General features: G+C 40.7%; 1 protein-coding gene across 1 annotated transcript in view; it reads right to left on the reverse strand.

Annotated features, from left to right (window-relative positions):
- Window positions 1-2380: 2380 nt before the first annotated feature.
- The window catches only part of plxnb2b (plexin b2b), a 134449-nt gene continuing 117986 nt past the window's right edge, over window positions 2381-18843 (reverse strand). The window contains exons 26-37 of the mRNA XM_080474484.1: window positions 17807-17873; window positions 16950-17096; window positions 15273-15429; window positions 14014-14114; window positions 11863-11947; window positions 11308-11459; window positions 10583-10743; window positions 7475-7622; window positions 7201-7265; window positions 6979-7054; window positions 5986-6060; window positions 2381-5424 (exon numbers count right to left, since the gene is read on the reverse strand). Of these exons, the coding sequence (XP_080330610.1) occupies window positions 5320-5424; window positions 5986-6060; window positions 6979-7054; window positions 7201-7265; window positions 7475-7622; window positions 10583-10743; window positions 11308-11459; window positions 11863-11947; window positions 14014-14114; window positions 15273-15429; window positions 16950-17096; window positions 17807-17873 (1339 nt within the window). The 3' untranslated portion in view covers window positions 2381-5319. The remainder of the gene's footprint in view (window positions 5425-5985; window positions 6061-6978; window positions 7055-7200; window positions 7266-7474; window positions 7623-10582; window positions 10744-11307; window positions 11460-11862; window positions 11948-14013; window positions 14115-15272; window positions 15430-16949; window positions 17097-17806; window positions 17874-18843) is intronic.

Genomic DNA, 18843 nt, shown 5'->3' on the forward strand with positions numbered 1-18843 from the left:
GACTCATTAAATTATAGGTTTCCTGGTGTAAATGAAGTCTCACTGATGGAAGACAAAACCCAAAGTTTTTGCTCTGTGTAACACATTTCCAGGGATCAGACGAAGCTAAATTGAGACTTTAACAGTTTCACAGTCCATGAAGTAAGTGTTAGTTTAGGACTATCTGTAGCAAAATGAGAATATTTTCTTTGATTAGATTTTTTTTTCCTGCAGCACACAGCTCTATTAAAGTATGTATATATCATCTTTCCTCTCAGGTGAAATTGCCTGGAATAGTGTTGACCCGAGCATTATCCTGCAGACCACATGCATTTGCTGTCTCTGACCTACCTTCAAAGGGCAAATGAGAAACTACGAATCAAATGAAATTGAGTCTGCATATTGCATGTAATACAACTGCTTTGCTATATTTGTAATTTCATAGATTTTTTTTTTCTTGTACCATAGTCTATTATTGTGGGTATATTCTTTGCTGTTTTGGAACAGATTGTAATCACCTTTATCAGTAAAATCATGAAAAGAACATAACTAATGCAGAGCAGAAACACCACTCATCAAAAAATATCAAAGACAGTGCTTGTTATGAGTAGAAAATAGGATAACTTTTTCCTCAGTCTTCTACTAGTTTCTCTTGAGGTTCATTTGGAACAATTCACTGGTCACCCCTGGAATAAGTGCTGTTTCTGATGTGCACCTGTTGTTTAGAATCCAGACCTCAAATGAGTAAACTATTTTGCACATTGATTGTGAAAATACATTTTGGTGTTATATAGCTGTATTTAACAGAAGTAGCTCACTGTACTCCAAAGGTCATTGTGACACATAAAATATTGTTTTAATAGGTGTGGTTTGCTCTGTTACACCATCTGCTGAAAATGGTTTTAGATAGATACTGCAGGATATTTACCACAGCTAATAAGAGGACTGTGTATTGTAATAATTTCAGACAAATCACAAGTCCAAAAATAATGAAGCTGTCAGTTTGCTAAAGAAGAAAGCTAAACCTTATGGGATATTTTAATTTACACCACAGGTTATTTGAGCTTATCGCGCCAGAGAAACAGGCGCTGACTGCATGGTTTTAAATTATTCATCAGAACAACTGTTTAAAATGACACCACAGCATCATTGTTTTATTATTTTAACCAAGTTCTCCTCCTCCTCCTCCCCTAAGGCGGTGGAAATCAAAGCCAAATCTCATTAGGAGGTTTGAAATGTGGAGGTGAAACAGAACCTGGTGATAAACACAACCATCTCCTGCTGAAGGAGAGGCTGGATGCTGTGTGTGAAGAGGTTTCCCAGGCAGGAGAACAGAAGCTAGCAACATGCAGATTTTAACCCAATTTCATGTAAAAAAAAACAAAAAACGTGCACACAGGCAGACTTAAGATAATTATTCTTGGTGTGCTGTTGCTCACATTTCTAGACAGTGAAGGGCACAGTTATTTCAGAAATGTATCACAAGTGCAGGGCACAGCAAATAACGTTGACACCCAAAATGCTGTGAGCCGGCGTTTCAATAGAAATATAAAGTACTGTATTGCCTTTGATTTTCCTTGAGTTATCAAGGATAGTGTACAAGATGCAATGCTTGTGATAATGAAGTGTAATCACTCTTGCTTTAGAAGCAGCTCTTGAAGTCACTCTATCGGTTGCTGCATCAGTGATCTGCTCAGTGAGAAGATGGCCCATGCAGGCCTCTGGTCTGTCTTTGATATCTCCACCCTTGCGTCGGGATTTGTTAAGCAGTCAGATGAAGCAATTTTGCCTTTCATCTTTCTTTTTTCCAATTTCATTCTCAGCTGTCAGTGCTTAATTAATGTTTTCACTGCAATTTTTCAACCTTCGTCGCCGATGACAGCGATGCTGCGCGGCTATTTGCATTATCAACTCGTCGCACAACGCCAATCCTCAGATTGTAGTTTGTATTCCGAGCCTGGTGACAGGAACCTGATGTGGCATTTGGAGGGTGAAAAAGCATCAGCGATCATATTGTATGCTGCATCTGAAGACTGATGCTATCAACAAAGTCGTTTAGGGTCGTAATATGCAAGAAAATTTGTGATAAGGAGGAAAACTGTCAGGTTGAAGGACTTGGCCCTCTTCTTCATAAAGTGACTGCCTGGTTTTAATTTGAATAAATCCATCCATTACTGTTGTTCATGTATAAACCCTTCAGTGAATTTAAGGTCATGTAATGAGCTGCAGAGCAACTAAACACTTGCAAAAAGATACGGTTTACTTCAACAAGATATTGGCTACCTGTGGCAAGTGTTACTCTATCACCCAAGGTGACTGTTACTCATGCATTATTCGTGAGGGCGAGTGTTCAATTGAAGCAAATCGATACTCTAAAAGGGAAAGAAACACAGCAGATAGGAAGGGTGTATATGTCTCTGAGTTTATTCACGGAGGAGTGCATGATGAAATCTGTGGGTAACTGCTCCGTTCACATACACAACTTCTGTAAAATTACGTTCATCCAGTACAACCCGATCAGGTACAAGATAGAGTATCTTCTGAGCTGCCTCGGACAGGGAGGAAAACGTTGGCTTCCGTTAATGGTCCGGGACTGACAATGGAGTATCCCAGTTTCTTTTACCATTACAGCACATTCACATGTTTCAAAATGGAAAAAAGTCTCGACAACTGCACAAACATCTTTTTTTTTTTCTCTTATGTTTTTCTTTTTTTTGTCCCAGGACTCAATGCATAGGATTATACAGTTAGAATACAGTATTTCAACGTGTTTTACAAAGATTTATATGGTATAGGAAACAAGAAATAAAAATAATAACTGCACAGCAGTGAGAAAGGTAATTTGTCGAGTATAGATAGTCATTTATCGTACACACTGTGGAATAGCTTAGAAACACAGGGCAAGAAATTAACACCATTGGAACAATTTTTGCGCTATATTCAATCTACATAAGGATACCCTTTTGACTCCAGACTAATTTAAGAATGCCAGACATTTTCAAGGGAAACCCAAATCACATTGGCCACTGGTTTACATTGAATCATTTTGGCTCTTTGCCTTAGCCACCAAAGTCCTACTAAGCACACACCACAGACACCCAAAGGAAATACACACATCAAAACTGCAACCGTAAAAGAAAATCGTACTGAAATGTCTTCAGCCTATTGGCACGCAAATGGCTGCAGCAGGGCATCTAGCATCTTAGACAGCACACATAAGATCACAATTCCAAGTACATTGCTGTGTCTATAGCACTATCATCATCATATTCACCTAGGTTACCAATAGAATAATTTAGAAACAATATATATGTATCCTATTCAATAAGGCACATTTTTGGTTAAAGAAAGGCTCTGAAAGAAGCTTCTTGCATCAACTCTGTCAGTGAGAAAGGAGTCAGCAGTAAACAACAACGGAGACAAGGATGGAGTCTGCAGTCGGCATGCAATTAAGATCAAAAGCCTCCCCTGCTGATTCCATTATACAGAGTGCCACTCTGCACTGCGCCGAGTGGGCAGTGCCAAGTGCTGTTGGTCGGGATGCCAGGGTGCCACGCTGAGACGGCAGGCAGGCAGGCAAGCTCGAGGTCTGTGCAAACCTCTCTCCAGCCAAGGCAGGAATCGTTAACATTCTGGGGTCTCTGGAGCTCGTTATGCTCCGTCAACTCCACACACCCGTGATCAGATACAGGGAGCACAATTAAATCATCTGTCAACTGCAAGACCTACAATTTAGCGATGGTGTTTAATGGCCCAAAAAATTATCAAACCCTCATTCCTACCCTGTCGACACCTCGGCTCTGACAATGACATATCAATATTCCAATTACTCCAACAATTATGTACAGAATTGAGCCCAGCCTTCTCAACATCGCACAAAAGCTAAAACCACTATAATTTGTTCAGAACATGCCATTTACGTACCAACTGCATCTCTGGCAGATTATTAACAGCAATCAGCAATCGGCTATTTTATAGCTTTAGAGGCAGAATGCTTGGCGGTTATTTGGAATAGTACAGCGTAATACGAAAAAAAGAAATGGCACTAAAAATCATAAACACAAACAATGCATTAATCAGTTTGGATCATCGTCTAACATATTGCTGAATTGCTACTATTTGCAAAGACATGTATCGAGCTAATGCAACCGTTGATTGTGACTCGTGGTGTACTGACATTATTGCAGGGCTAACATGAGTGACATGGCTCCATGGCAGGAGAGAAATCGCTTCTCGCCGACACTTAAAAGTTCTATAGCAAAAGTGACATATCTGAAAACAGTCATTAACTGAAATGCTTTAAAAAAAAAAAAATTCTTCTGAAATGTCCTCCTGTGCTTTCATTGAAGTGGAATGTTTCATGGCACTGTACAATAAAGGGAGACAGACTGTGCTATTATCGATTTCCACCAGCACAAATGGCAATCCAGCTTGAAGCAGATTTGAGTCAAAAGCTAAGAATTGAACTCAAATGTTTCTGAACCTGCCGATGACCTGCCATTCATATGAGCCTGTACATTGCTAGAATAACCAGTGTCCTTGTGAGGACCCTTTGGTCTCTGTCATAAAGCTCAGTGAGAGCACAGGCTCCAGTGTGTTTACTGGGTTTAGGGGGGATTAAAATGACAGAAAGCAGGCGGCTCGTCGCCCTTACGCCTGACATTAGGCATCCTGTGTGTGTGCACGCACATTCCCACACACTCACACACTTGCAACACACACGAATGCAGCAACGCGTGCTGTTCTTCACATGTTGTACTTCACGCAGACATGTACGCACACACAGGCTAATAAAAACACTATCCACACCACAAGGTGATCCATTTAAAAAGATATTTTTTTTTTCCCTTATAAAGCTTTCCGCATAAAGACTGCACAATAAAAAAAATATATAATACAACTCTTAAAACCTTTTCTAAACAGAGAGAAATTGAACATCTGATTATCTCCTTTGCCAGTGCTCCACAGAGGGGCTTAATTCTCAGAGCGAGGTATGCCGCACTGTATTGTGGGAGAAATATCTAGTGAAGCATGAGTGAGTGTGCAGACCTTTAAGGTTTGGCAAGTGAGCTTTAAGGCGTACCTATGACAGTGTAACCCATCATTTCCTTCCCCTCTTTTTGCCCTCTATCTGCATTTCATTAGTTCCCGTTACTTCACAGAAAGGAAAATTGTTCTGGGGCCAAGTTGTACAATATACCTGCCCACACGAGTTTCTTTTCACATTTCCTCATTTCCATGTTTTGTTTTCTGTCAAAAAGAAATAAGCCCCTGTAGTCACTGGCGAAACCCCTCTTCCCCACATCCCTCCCCCTTCTCCTTCTCCCTCTGCTCAGTGGGTTAGAGATCAGTCACTTTGTTTTCCAGGGCGGCTGCTATCTGCTGGAGCCGCAAGGTCAGATGTTTACTCTGGGCAGCTGGGTCCTCGTCCAGGGACGCGATGATCTGAAAGCGGGACAAAAGGTGAGAGGAGCAGAAATGGAGGAGAATGGGAGAGAAAATAATAAGCAATAGGGAGGTAGAGCAAGAAGTGGTCAGAGGATGGTGGGGATATAATGTCAGAGGGAAGCACAGAGACGAGGCCGTGGTGGATGGAGAGGAAGCACCGGACAAAGGGTGAAAAAAGGGGTGGGGAGTGAGAGTGGGGGATAGTGTTATTTGACATCAACAGTCATGTCATATAAGCTGTTATTGTTTGTGAGCCCACTTAGGGGAGACTGACAGCCCCATTTGTTTATCCAACTTGTTCATTAGGTTTTGTTTATCCCCCTTTCCGTGACCTCAAGTGGCAATGCACAATGGACGCTTAAAAATCAATTCCCAGAGCAATTTTCCAATTCACATCCCACAGAAATGCTTTCAATTAAAATTTCATACAATCACTCTTCTGGCATATCAAGAGTGAAGAGAGGAGGGAAAAAAAAGAAAGCAATAATATAGTGGGCACTAGTGCATTAAGTGGAATAGCCTCCTTTGGGTGCGATAGGAAGGAGACGGGCTTCTTACCCCATCATAGTATTTGCTGGCGTACTGGTAAAGCTGATGGAGAGCCACTTGTGTGTTCAGTTTGTCTGTGTGAGACTGGAAAACATCAACAACAATTTAAAGGTTAAATATGCATCGTCAGTAAACAATAAAACTACACACGGCTGAGAATGAACTGCATGTGAGGAATAATTCTCTGCTAATAGAGGCAGCAGAGAGATACTTAAAAACAAACTAACCGCTGCGAGAATTGTGCTATTACAAATCACACACAAGTTAGACGAAATCGTTTAGATTTTCACAAAATCTTTCACATATTGTAGAAACCTCCACTACTGACATGCCTATGATTAAACTATGTACATTTATTTAGCTGTTATTTCACCAACAATCAACCAGTGTTTGCCAAAATAGTGAGCTGCGAAATGCATCTCCCTTTATTTATTTCTTCTATATAAAACTTACATGGAGCAGTCGTTGCACCCAAGTGGTTATAGCATATGCCACATAAACACTTTTTTCCCCGCTCATCTTTTTTATTATGTGCTTTAAAGACTCTCCCCAAAAATCTAAAAGAACAGGTAACAGAACATACTTGTTACACAATACTTGTGTCCTTATCTGCACCAAAGTCTCCCAATTATTTGGAATATTCTCTTTCCATCTATGCCCACAACACATAGGCAATAATGGAATTACATCATCTGGGCTGCTGTTTTCTTTCCTTCGGTTTAACATTTAATTAGAGACAGATTTCATACTGTATCATGGCTGTGAGCATCTAACTAAACTGCCAAAGATGCATTTCAGCAACAAATTGGGCGTAAGAATATTCCTTGCTAATGATGGCAAGTTCAAAGCTTAAGCTTCCAAGTAACTTTATAGTGTTAAACTGCATTTGCAGCCGCAAAGGTGAGCACAGATGTCACAAAATCTACCACAGACTGGAGCGTGGCAATGTACTTTAATAGAAAGGTAAACTAAATGGCAGAGAAAATAAGAGGTCTTTCTCACCCGTGACACTTCGGCCAAATGGGTGTTCATGTCCTGGTCACTGACGGGGACCATCTGCCTGATGCCCTTGTAGTAACTGCAAACACACACAGACACACACAGACACGAGCGGTCAAGACGTGATAATCGCTGCATGATGTAAGCTGGTGAAAAAAAAATTGTCAGTCTGGTGCCATTTTAGATCCGGAAGGAAAACAGTTGGAAAGCACTGACAGTACTTACTCATCCACCATCTTCTTGTAGGAGGAGATCTCCTTTGCATAGAGTAGTTTGTTACTTGGAGAGTCCTACAGATGAGAAATGAATGCACAGCAAGTGAGAATGATGGTACTTCAGCTACAGCGACCTCTGACTTGCCTCTTCTCATGGCGTTTTACCTCCCATTTAAACAGCTTTGTTCTCATCTTGTTCATGTTTTCTCCCATCTTCACACCTTGCTTTTTAACCCCCACCCCTCCACCTAATCCTCCTCCTCTATTCATTCGAATCCACTCACCCGGCTGAGTTTGTGCTCGCTCTTGGTGCAGGCATCCATGAAAGTCTGGGCGATGACAGAGAGCGAGGCGTCCACCACTTCAGAGACGTGGACGTCAAAGATGAAGTGGGGATTCTTGAGGATGTTCACCCAGAAACGCAGTGGGAGGCTGTACGGGCAAGGCATTTGAGAGAAATCAGTCCATCATCGCTATTGTTATCGGTATTATTGCTTCGGCGCCATGGACAATCTCATCAGCCAGATTACATGTATAAAATTCATTTGAGTCAAAGAAGCCTTCAACATGTGAGAGCACTTGCCTGAGGGGCGGTTGAGTGCATTACAGGATAATAACGGTAATGGAGAAAAGCTTTTCTTGAAGGTGTCAGTTTATTAAGAACGATACCGGTGACTGTCAGTTCATTTGACTACTTCATGTGAGGCTGACCTCTCAGAGATTTACCACAGCTCAAATGAAACGAAATGGAAAATTGTGTGTTGTGTGTGTGTGGGGGCGGGGGGGGGGGGGGGGGGGGGGGGGTGTCTGGGTACGGGAAGCAACAGGCAATGATACTCGACTGCCCAAACAAACACTGATTAGAAATGTTGAAGCGACTGCAAAACTTTGACCTTTGAAGTTTCCGCTCAGCCTGACAACTTTAAACGCAGATTACATAATGTAATGCTCGAGTGCTCCTGCTAATTTCCCTTCTGAATGGGAACACACAAGCTGCAATACGCTCTGTTCCAACCTCGCCTCAGCTTTGTAAATTCAAAGCAACGCCCAAAATACAGTGGTTTCCAAAAATCTTTCCCCCGTAATCGGAGCGAAGGTTGGCCATCTGAGACAGGAAACGCACAGCGCGTAAAATTCATACTGGTTGGTTAATATCTCCTGGGAGGGCAGTGGTGAGAATACAATGGAAGCACAAAAATAGCAATGTTACTATAATCACGGAATTAAATTAGCTTGGGACATAATTACCATGTTTGTTTGTTGTTATGCCTCATACACACATTCATATTTAATACATGGCCCCTCAGTTGATTTGATAAACAGAACCGGTGGAAGCAGTATGCGGTGTGGAGTGTAGTAAGTAATTAAATCGCTCATCTCCTGTCCTTGTGTGGGTGCTCTCTTGCCAGCCTTGCGTCAATCACTGGCATCTACATGCAACACGTCGTCTTGTATGCTTGAGCCTCAGCCGACGTGACACTAATTTATGCACTTAAATGTCACATGGGAACGGGGGGATTGCAAATGCAAACTAAGTGAGCTGGAATTGAGCATTTGTATTCAGCCCTTTCTGGGATAAGTAAGTTTTATTTCTTGGAGAGTTACTGTATCTCAGGCGGCTGAATTTATGAAGTCGGCCAGATTCCGACGGATGTGTGTTTGGAAATATGAGGCACTTGTATTTCATTGGCGTAGCTCCATTTTATCGGATTTTAAACTTCCCCTGAACTACATTTCAGAGGGAAATATTGAGCTTTTAAAGATCTATAGCGAGCATCTACTTTTTCAGATCATGAGGATATAATTACAAATTAAGAAATAAAATCTATTAAGACTAAAATGATCATTTGACTAACTGCCACATTTGTTTCCCCTCACACCAAGTTGTAATTTCTGGTTCATTGCCATAATTCTGAATGTTAATTTTATTGTTAACGGCTGTTGGGATGCATCAGCAAAGAAATAACAAGCACATCTGTTCTTGTGCTACTTTAATGTTTTACTTTAAATTCAGTATGAAACTATATTACGTTTCTATTACACTTACAATAAATTCAGTTCTAAAAATGTTCGTTTCATTGAAATATTTGGTAGTTTTACACTCCCCCACGAGCTGAAGTTCTCGGGTGCTCCCCAGAGGAAGCCCGTCCCACACCATAAATATGAGTGGCTTTCATGATTCAATTAAAAGAAACAGGTTGAGACAATACATAAAAATATGTGGGCAAAGTAATTATTGTTAAATGGCACATTCATCAAATCATAATAAAAGGGGGAAAAAAAACACTTTAAAATGGTCTTTTTCACATTAAGAAATACTTTCAAATATGATGGTGAGATCATGAATCCAATCATCCATCATCCCAACTGACTAATGATGAAGGCGGGGTACAGACTGGACACAGACTATATAGAGGAGTCTTTGTTTTAGTTTTTTTTTTTTATATTTTTAAACTTTTGGAAGTTAAAAAAAAAAGAAACTCACCTACAAGCTGGAAATCCAAAACCACATTTTTATAAGAAACTGGGACAAATTGCTCATTTAGACGAGAGAAAACAGCAACAAAGAAAGGACACTCAACTGCTACTTTAAAATGAAGAGGGCTTAATTACCCCAGAGGCCCCAACTCTTGTTGATTGATTGTTATTGCCAAGTTTCTTGTTCTGTTGTTTTATGTTTATGTGAAAAAAAAAGAAGAAAAAAAAGAGGAAAAAGTGGCAGCCTGCGCTCAGATGAAAGGACCCAGGGAGACAAACTGTTCTTATGTAATTGCTCTGATGAAAGGGAAAGCAACATTTAGTATATGAAGATAATTGGTTAAAACACTACTGGCAGCAGGTGAAAAATCTAATTGCTGTGATGATTTGAAGGAAGAGCAGATGTGTTGTATACAACTAAAAATGTCAAAAATCATGGATTAACAAATGTCAATTAAGGAAAAATTACTAATCACTTAGTGTTTGTGCAAGTATTGTAAATGTTAAAATCCAAATTGGTATTTAACATGAAAAACAATCCAATATCTCATTAAAATGGGTAATAGTTGCAAAACGGCCCAAAAAATACACATAAAGTTTGTTTTTCTTCTTTAGTCATCCCATTACTCATCACATAAAAGGTTTGATTATTCTTGACTTAAGGGATGTGACTCACTGACACTCAACTACATTAACTGTACATAGAATAGTTGAAGCAAACAACATCTTTGGTTTGCTTTTTCCTTAAATATCATTACTCTTAATTTTTCCAAATTTCTTGTGGAAATAGATCTGAAATGGGGGACTTCAGTTTCTAACTGAGTTTTGATTTTGTCTAAACTCTGCCTTAACAGCTCCATAAAGAATAATGGCACAGCATACCAACAGCGAGTGGAATCACCACATAATTTTACCTGTTCGTCTTCCAGATATGAATGGTCTCCTCGTCCACATTGTTGTGTTTCTGCGCTTGCTCATCCAGGAAGTCAAAGAAATATTTGACAGCCGGTGGGACCACTGCCCCCGAGCAAAGCACGCTGCGGAAGAAGTCATCCACAAACTGCTGCAGCGTTCCCTGAAAGAGGCCACAGATAATGTGAGACAGGGCAGAGACAGAGAGCGCAGCCAGAAACTGCCAAGCCAGGATACACAGCTACGTGCAAACTCAGTGAGTGTTGACAATAAGGTTTTATTAGGAGTATTTTAAAGTCTACTCTTATTCATATGCTACGTTGGGTTTAAAAGAAAGGCTCAAAAATGAGCTGTACACAAGATGGTGACTTAAACATATGATTGCATTGATCCTGTATCATTTATATCTGCATTATTGTTTCCGCTTTAGGTTAATATGGATTAAAGTGCATGTTTTGCTTGACGCTCTAACCATGCAACGTGTAGGATGTGGAAAAAACAATGTGAAAGGCTTTTGGAAACACCCCTTGGGAATTTCAACCCATTTAGGGTTTTTTAAAACAATAGTTTGTAAATTATAAGATCTTTTTGATTAGTTCCACACATTTCCAAAGATTTCATATTAAAATGACATTTAATGGTATTTATTTTATTTACAGTAAATCTTTGACAAAAGTCAAACGTGGAAACACGACAGGGTTAATGAATGAATGAATGAATGTCGTACCTTGACAGACAGGAGTCGCGTCAGATAGATCTCTGTAATAGCTTTGGTCATCGACTTGTCCTTTATGCTTCCCCGTTTCGACTTGATCTCATCCAGTTCGTCTGCTGGCCTCACCAAGTGAAACACTTTATCGTCTTCTAACAGAGCATTTCCTGTTGAAGAGAAGGGAGAAAAAAAATAAACAATTCACTTCAGACTGTCTTCTAATAAATCTGCTTGTTACTTATTCATGCACATCATATTCAGATGATGAAAAATTTGAAGGCGTTTGTCAACGGAATTTGAATGCGGAGGAAATATCTGCGAAGATTCGCTTAACAATCAGCTACTGGGATGTGTAAATAAAAAGGAGGGAGATAAAAGTCCCTTTTTTTTCAGCACAATTTCAAAGCGCGCTATACATAAAACAACATGTATTAGCATGTTGAATGAGCGTGGGGAGATTGACAAAAGCCCTTGAGAAACAAACAACAAAAAGAAAGGCGTTATATCCCTTGAGTTGGGTTGGTTTGGGTTTAAAAAGTGTGTTTATGAGTACAATATGAGGAAACATACGCTCTTCATGGTTTTCCTGGTTCTGGTCGTAGTTCTGTTGTGTGTGTAGCACTTTGGACAAAACGAGTGTGGCGTTATCTCGCACCTGAAAAAAAAACCACACACACACACACACACACACACACACACACACACACACACACACACACACACACACACACACACACACACACACACACACACACACACACACACACACACACACACACACACACACACACACACACACACACACACACACACACACACACACACACACACACACACACACACACACACACACACACACACACACACACACACACACACACACACACACACACACACACACACACACACACACACACACACACACACACACACACACACACACACACACACGATGAAGCACACTGACTTCACATGCCTTTGAATTTAACAGGTATTGTGACTCTGGTCAGCAGCCTCTTATAGAGCCTCACAACTAATTTCTAATCAATGTGACTGAGTGGACATGAACAGTGGGTCTTTATTGGGGTATTTACAGGTCGTTTTCTTCGGCGTCAACCTATTATTGACCCCACAAATACTGTGATTAGCACTACTCTGACACAGCCAATGAATCTATGGCAGCGAGGCTGTCGTCTGAGAACAACTGTGAGACATCAGCAGGTCGGATGAAAGAAAGCCGAGCGGCTTTGAAAAAGAAGGGATTTAAGTGGCCAAAAAGCAGGGCCAGTACAGGGTTTTTGTGAGTGACCTTTATTTTCTAAGGATCAATAAACTGTCAAGAGGATTGAGTGGCGTTGTGTTGCCACTGAGAGCTGACGAGAGCAAACCAAGAGTGGGCAGTTGGGAGCTCCCAGCGACACATAGCATCTCTCAGATGAGCTGCAAAGCTACCGAGGTCATACACAATCAGATTCAATAAATGCTGTAGTTTACACGCATATAGGATGCATTCCATTAATACTTGATGATACTTTTAGTATGGAGCAGTCTCTGCAAAACAAATTCACATACGTCGCTATGAGCCAGCTGACCAGTTAGCCCGCTAGGCTCCACAACATTCATTCTTCCTCAATTTTTTTATTTCTGAAGAGAAACTCTGATAATTTTTGTGAAATGCATTTAACGCAAATACAAACAACAACAAAAAAACACCATTACTGCATTTATAGGCTATATCTAGAGACCCACCATGTTTATTTATTGATATTTTGTATACGTTATCATATGCTTGTTACTGATGAAGATTAGCAATTCAGTTGCTAGACACATTAACAAGTCTGGTCCCTTGTTTGTTTCTACGCAGCTCAATCATGCTTATGTTACATGGCTGAGATAAACAGAGGCTTCATGATGCTCGATCTGTCTCTGTCAATCTTTCGACAGTCACTTGCATGCCTGAAACATTGCTATGCTCTGAGGAGATCAGCGATACAGGGAAAAGGAGGGGCTTACTTCCAGGAAGCTGCCCATTTTTTTCCAGACATATTTGCACCCCAAACTTTACCTCAGGTGGGAAATAAAACTTTGTAACCCCCCCGGCCTTGGCACCTAAGATGTCACACTGTCACATTGTGTTGTGGAACTGTACGCAAAAAGTAGTTTTCCTATCATCGTCACAACTCATCTGTTGTCTCAAGGGAATTTTGATGCACATTGTTCCCAGGAAGTGTAATGACTGAAATGGGTCAGTACATATGTGATGATATACAGCAGTGGTGTTGAATAATCGCCCTGGAGGGCTACTGTCCTGCATGGTCTTCCAGGACACAACCACACGGATAGAAAGTGAGAGACAGCCATAGTGTTGTGACTCAGACTACAGTTTGCAGACATATTCTTTTACTGAATTCTGACAGGTTGTTGCTATTACAAACCACAAAACAGTGTGGCGATAACAAAATATGGTCGTGTTTTTAAATGAAAGAGAAATACCAAAACACTTAATTGGAGTGTTTAAACATCAGCAGCAGACATGGATGTCATACATATGTGACAATGTTGTACCGCTCAGTGTCTGACATGTAGACGTTCACCCACATTCACATCCACACACCCACATTCTTCTATTTAGTTGCCATCTACCTCCTCAAATCCTTCTATTTTCAGTGTCCTTCTTTTTGAGCACGTTTCACCATGGAGGTACATTTTGACAGTACTTACGTTGTAGTGTGCCAGAGTGTTGATGCGTTTCCACCTTCCTTCCTTCTGGGAAGTCAAGTCCAGATCTGACAGAATCTGCCCTGTTGACCCAGGGCGCCACTCTGTGGTGAAGGCAGGAGGAGAAAGTCCTTTTAGAGAAGGGCTTTTCAAAGTGTGAAGGTGGAGCGCCTCTCTCACAGAGCTGGAAACACATGGCACTCAACCAAGCCTCCTGAACTCCTCCACACCGGGTAGTTGTTTTTGTTCGAATGGAGGACATTCTCGTGTTTTTCACTGAATAGAATTTAAAAACGTATCTCCTTTAAGATTGGAACTGTCATAACTGTGACACTGATGGTTATGCATTATTTTATCATTTCAATGTGCCTTTCTGACACTGTCAAGGACTTTAGTTGAAAAATGTGATTCATAGCTTTCACTTCCACTTCTTAATTTTTCATAAGGAATTTTTACTTTAATTTTAAGTGAAATTGTTCTGGGTGACAGCATCTCCTAAACCACACAAAAATGTTCCCAGGGCTGTCATAATTTGTCTTTAATCAAATCAAGCTATCGATTCAGCTTTTATTTTTTAATTTTTTTAAGAGGTTTTAGTGACATATTTGAGTTAATATGGAGTGGAAAAAGTGACATAAATCTTTTTTTTTTTTTTTTTTTATTATTATTAATTCAAAATGGTAATGCGTGCCCTAACATATTCTGTGCCACTGAAGACCTCAGCTCAACATCGTCTCTGACTTAATTTACAAGTATAACCAAGTACAGGGGGTTATCGTTCTGATTCACCATGAAAGGAGATGGATCCCTGCTTATCTAAAATGTATAAAGAACTGGAATCTACAGCATGCGTGGGAATATGAAGTGGCTTTGATGTTGGAAAATGTCTTCAGAGCTTTAGCCTTTCAAGTCAGTCCCCAAGGTTTCCGAATACAGTAGCGAGCAAAACTTTGTTTAGCAATGAAGAATTTCTTCATGCTGTCTGCAATGAATAACTTCTCAATCTCAGGAATGCTTTTTCCCACCTCACCTGGTAACAGAGTTAAAATTCATTGGCGTGTAAGATGTATTGAGTGATGTTAAAATGAAATATCCATTACTTGCTTAGACAAACGTCTTTCTGATTCCTCTCTAAATTAAGTCCAGTCGAAACTGGGGTGAAGAAAAGCCTACATATTGACATCCAAACCACAATTTGTAAGTGTTACATCAATCATTAGTATTAGATGTTCTTGCTTCATGTGTGGTCTCCATTTACTCACCCAGAGTGACGCTGTCGACCTTGGGCCGCAGGGAATATGGCAGGTTCCTGTACACTTGCTCAATAATTTTCTCTTTCACTTGCGAGACGGTGTCACAGTTGAGCACCTTGACGGGCGTGACGTCCGGACCCTCGCCTTGAACCAGTACCTGCAAAGTCTAACAAACACACAGGCAGAAAAACACCAAATAAGAGACTGCATGGAAATGTCAAGCGCAATCCACATACACAGAGACTTAGAAATATGCAGACTTCATATGTGGGAAGTCTGTGTGTACACTAAGATCTTACATGGAGTTCAATTACATGTCATAAAGTCCCAGTATTTAAACATGTCTGGGTATTCAATGTAATGCTTTCGAGTGTCCCATCTGAAAGGGAGAGACTCTGTGGTCGAAATGGTTTTGAGAATTTCCTGTATGTATTCCTCCAAATGCATAGCTGTTTTACTTTAGGTGGTAACTCTGTCTCATGTTGATTAAAGGTATTTGACAAGGGAAAAACAAGTGAAACACAGCCCCCACCTTTCACACCTATCGAAAGTGAAACTTGTCCTATAGAAGCTGAGATAACATGTGTCATGTATGAACTTGATTTTGCTCGTTGGAGGTGTGTCATTTAGAGACAAACCATCACAGTACAAATTCCAAAAGTATAAAACCAGAAGCACACTCACCAGGTTTATTTACTATACACAACCTAGTATTTTCTCTTCACAAATGGCTGGAGCACATCGATACCAACCCACCCACACATACCAAGCTTCACTGGCCTCTGTGAGAACACACACCAACACTATAGTGACACCAGACAGCACATCTTAACATGACTGACTAAAGACCAAAGCTTAGTGGGAATGAAATGTGCCCCACCTCCCCTCCTCTTCTCAATGAGCTTTACTTGGAATATCTGAGCACTCTACAGAGTCAAATGTGAGGCAGGCAATAAGAGCTCAATAGCAGCCTCGTAATCCCGTCCCCATTAGAAGTGACTGGGACGAGCACACTGTGAATTAAAACCAATTGAAAACCCTGCATCTGCCTGTGAAATCTAGCTTGTCGCCGCTTTCTGTCCCCCCCCCGCTTTTGTGTAATTCAATCACTGAAGGCGATCCATCACGGCAGGAGACATGTAATTCAGACTAATTTGATAATTGTCCTCGACAACGCCATTACCCATGGGTCTTTTTATTTGTGCTGACTTTAACAGAAAACAGCTGTGTTCACATTAGTTCCATTATTGAAACATAATACCCAAATGAGACGCAGGGGCTTTTCCTGACTCCTGAAAGCTGCCCAAATGGATACAGGGCAGGAGCAAGTTGCAAGGTCGAGGAGAGGTGCTGGAGGTGGCATGTACTCTATTACTTGTAGTGACTTGTAGTACTTTAACCTAAGTCTCACATTTCACTGCTATATTGGAATGTGTTGCCTGTGTCGTTTTTTGAGCTGAGAACATTGACACTGAAAATGGATGTCGCACAAAAGCGGGCGGTCGCCTTAGGGTTTTCCCCCACTTTTTTTTTTGCGGTTTCCATGGCAACTGCATGGTGCGCGTGGATGTTTGTATGGCTCACTAGGCACAAAACACCATGCAATTTCAAAGACGTGTGTGCAGTTTCTTCTGACAGGGGGTTACTGATTTCGTATGTAGGTATGCCTTTCTGTGTGTATCTCACCAGGACAGAGTACTCTACGTCGTCACCCAACAGGCCAGTGTCGTTGAGGGTGTACTTGGCTTTCTTCACTCTGGCGTCCACAGGCCCTTTCTCGATCTGGTGCTTGATGGCTCGGAACAGTTTGTACAAGGGCTCGCCTGCAGAGTCCTGTTACAAAGGACACACACACACACACACACACACACACACACACACACACACACACACACACACACACACACACACACACACACACACACACACACACACACACACACACACACACACACACACACACACACACACACACACACACACACACACACACACACACACACACACACACACACACACACACACACACACACACACACACACACACACACACACAGCCATTTAGAAGTTGCCTCAGCTGTTGTCAAGAAGCTAATTGTTGTGATTAGCAGCTTTAGAAGGCAAATAAATTCACACCGTCAATACAAGTACTAATGGGAGAAATGGAGAAATCCATAAATAAACCTCATAGTTTAATGATCAAGCTTGTAATTATACACATTTTCTCTTTTAGTAATAATGTGCATTCACTGTTGATCCCATTTTAAAATAACTCACACAAGGACAGCTTCAGACTAAAATGTGTTCAGTGAAAGACAAATAGTCCCTGTTTTATCCAACAAATAGCAAAAAAAATCCTCTGGATATTATATTTACTATGAAACACGATTAAGCATCGAATAGCATGAATTTCTTTTGTATTCCGCATTAAAAAATAGCTCCCGAAAATATATGTTGGTTGACTTATGAATTGGCAGATTATATTAACTGTAGCTCTTAGATTATGTTTGGATGCACTTGAAGTGATCAAATTCTTTTGTTACCTTCAAAAATTGATAAAGGCAGATAGACATCCAGTTGCACAGCATCCTTTCCACCACCGTCTCTGACCTGAAAAACACATTACATGACAGGTTTTTAATATTACAAACTGCTTGATGTCTTAAAATGCTTTGCATTTCTGAAGTACAGCGGAAATTACATGCAAGGTGGAAATAAACTGGGAAAAAGAAAAAACAAACAACGCCATTCAAATTATGAATCTAAATGCTGAGAAATAGTCATTACGTGGTCAATGGATTTTAAAGCTGTCACTGATTGTTTTCGGTGAACTCATTTATGGGGTTTCGACATTGTTTTGACGCATTCCCTAATGTGTTCATTACTATTTATAAGTCCGTATAGTCTGTGTTTTATCGCCTGCAAAATAAAAGTGACACTTGGGAAAAGTGCAGTTAGCACCGAACAAGAAATGAGAGATAACTCTGTTTTCACTGTGTCCTCTTGAAAACTCTCAAACATCACTCAGAAGAGGATTTTACCAAATAACAGTGAAGGGAAGCCCTGTGCAGCTTGTCTCTGTCAAAATATTATAATCCACAACTTGTGTCAGTGGTCAATTGACAGGGAGCCCATCATAATGTCAGATATCCACTGGTGGCACCCATTGTTCGCTCATAGCATGCCTAATTAGATGGCTTGTATATAAGGGTGCCTGTGTTGGTACAATGGCCTAATCAGCATAATGAGCTTCTCCATTGGGGGATAATTAAGATGTGTACTTGCATAACAGCCAGTCTCAGCGTGCTGAGACACAGCAGATAGTTCAGATCACATAACCCACTCTCAGCAGAGATGACTGAGTGCCCTGTCACATAAGTGTGACCTGCGGAGGTGGGGGGGACTTAACCTTGACGCGATCATTATGGTGGCAAAAGGGGCAAAAAACAAACAAACAACAAACAACCCCCCCCCCCCCCCCCCAAATTAGTCATTTTAATGTTTACGGACCCTAATTATACAAAGAAATGATGAAACAGTGCTGGGGGTATGTAGAAAATATGGTGTAATTCTAATTTTA

Source organism: Lipophrys pholis, assembly GCF_963383615.2.
Source record: "Lipophrys pholis genome assembly, chromosome: 11".
NCBI classification, from domain to species: Eukaryota; Metazoa; Chordata; class Actinopteri; order Blenniiformes; family Blenniidae; genus Lipophrys; species Lipophrys pholis.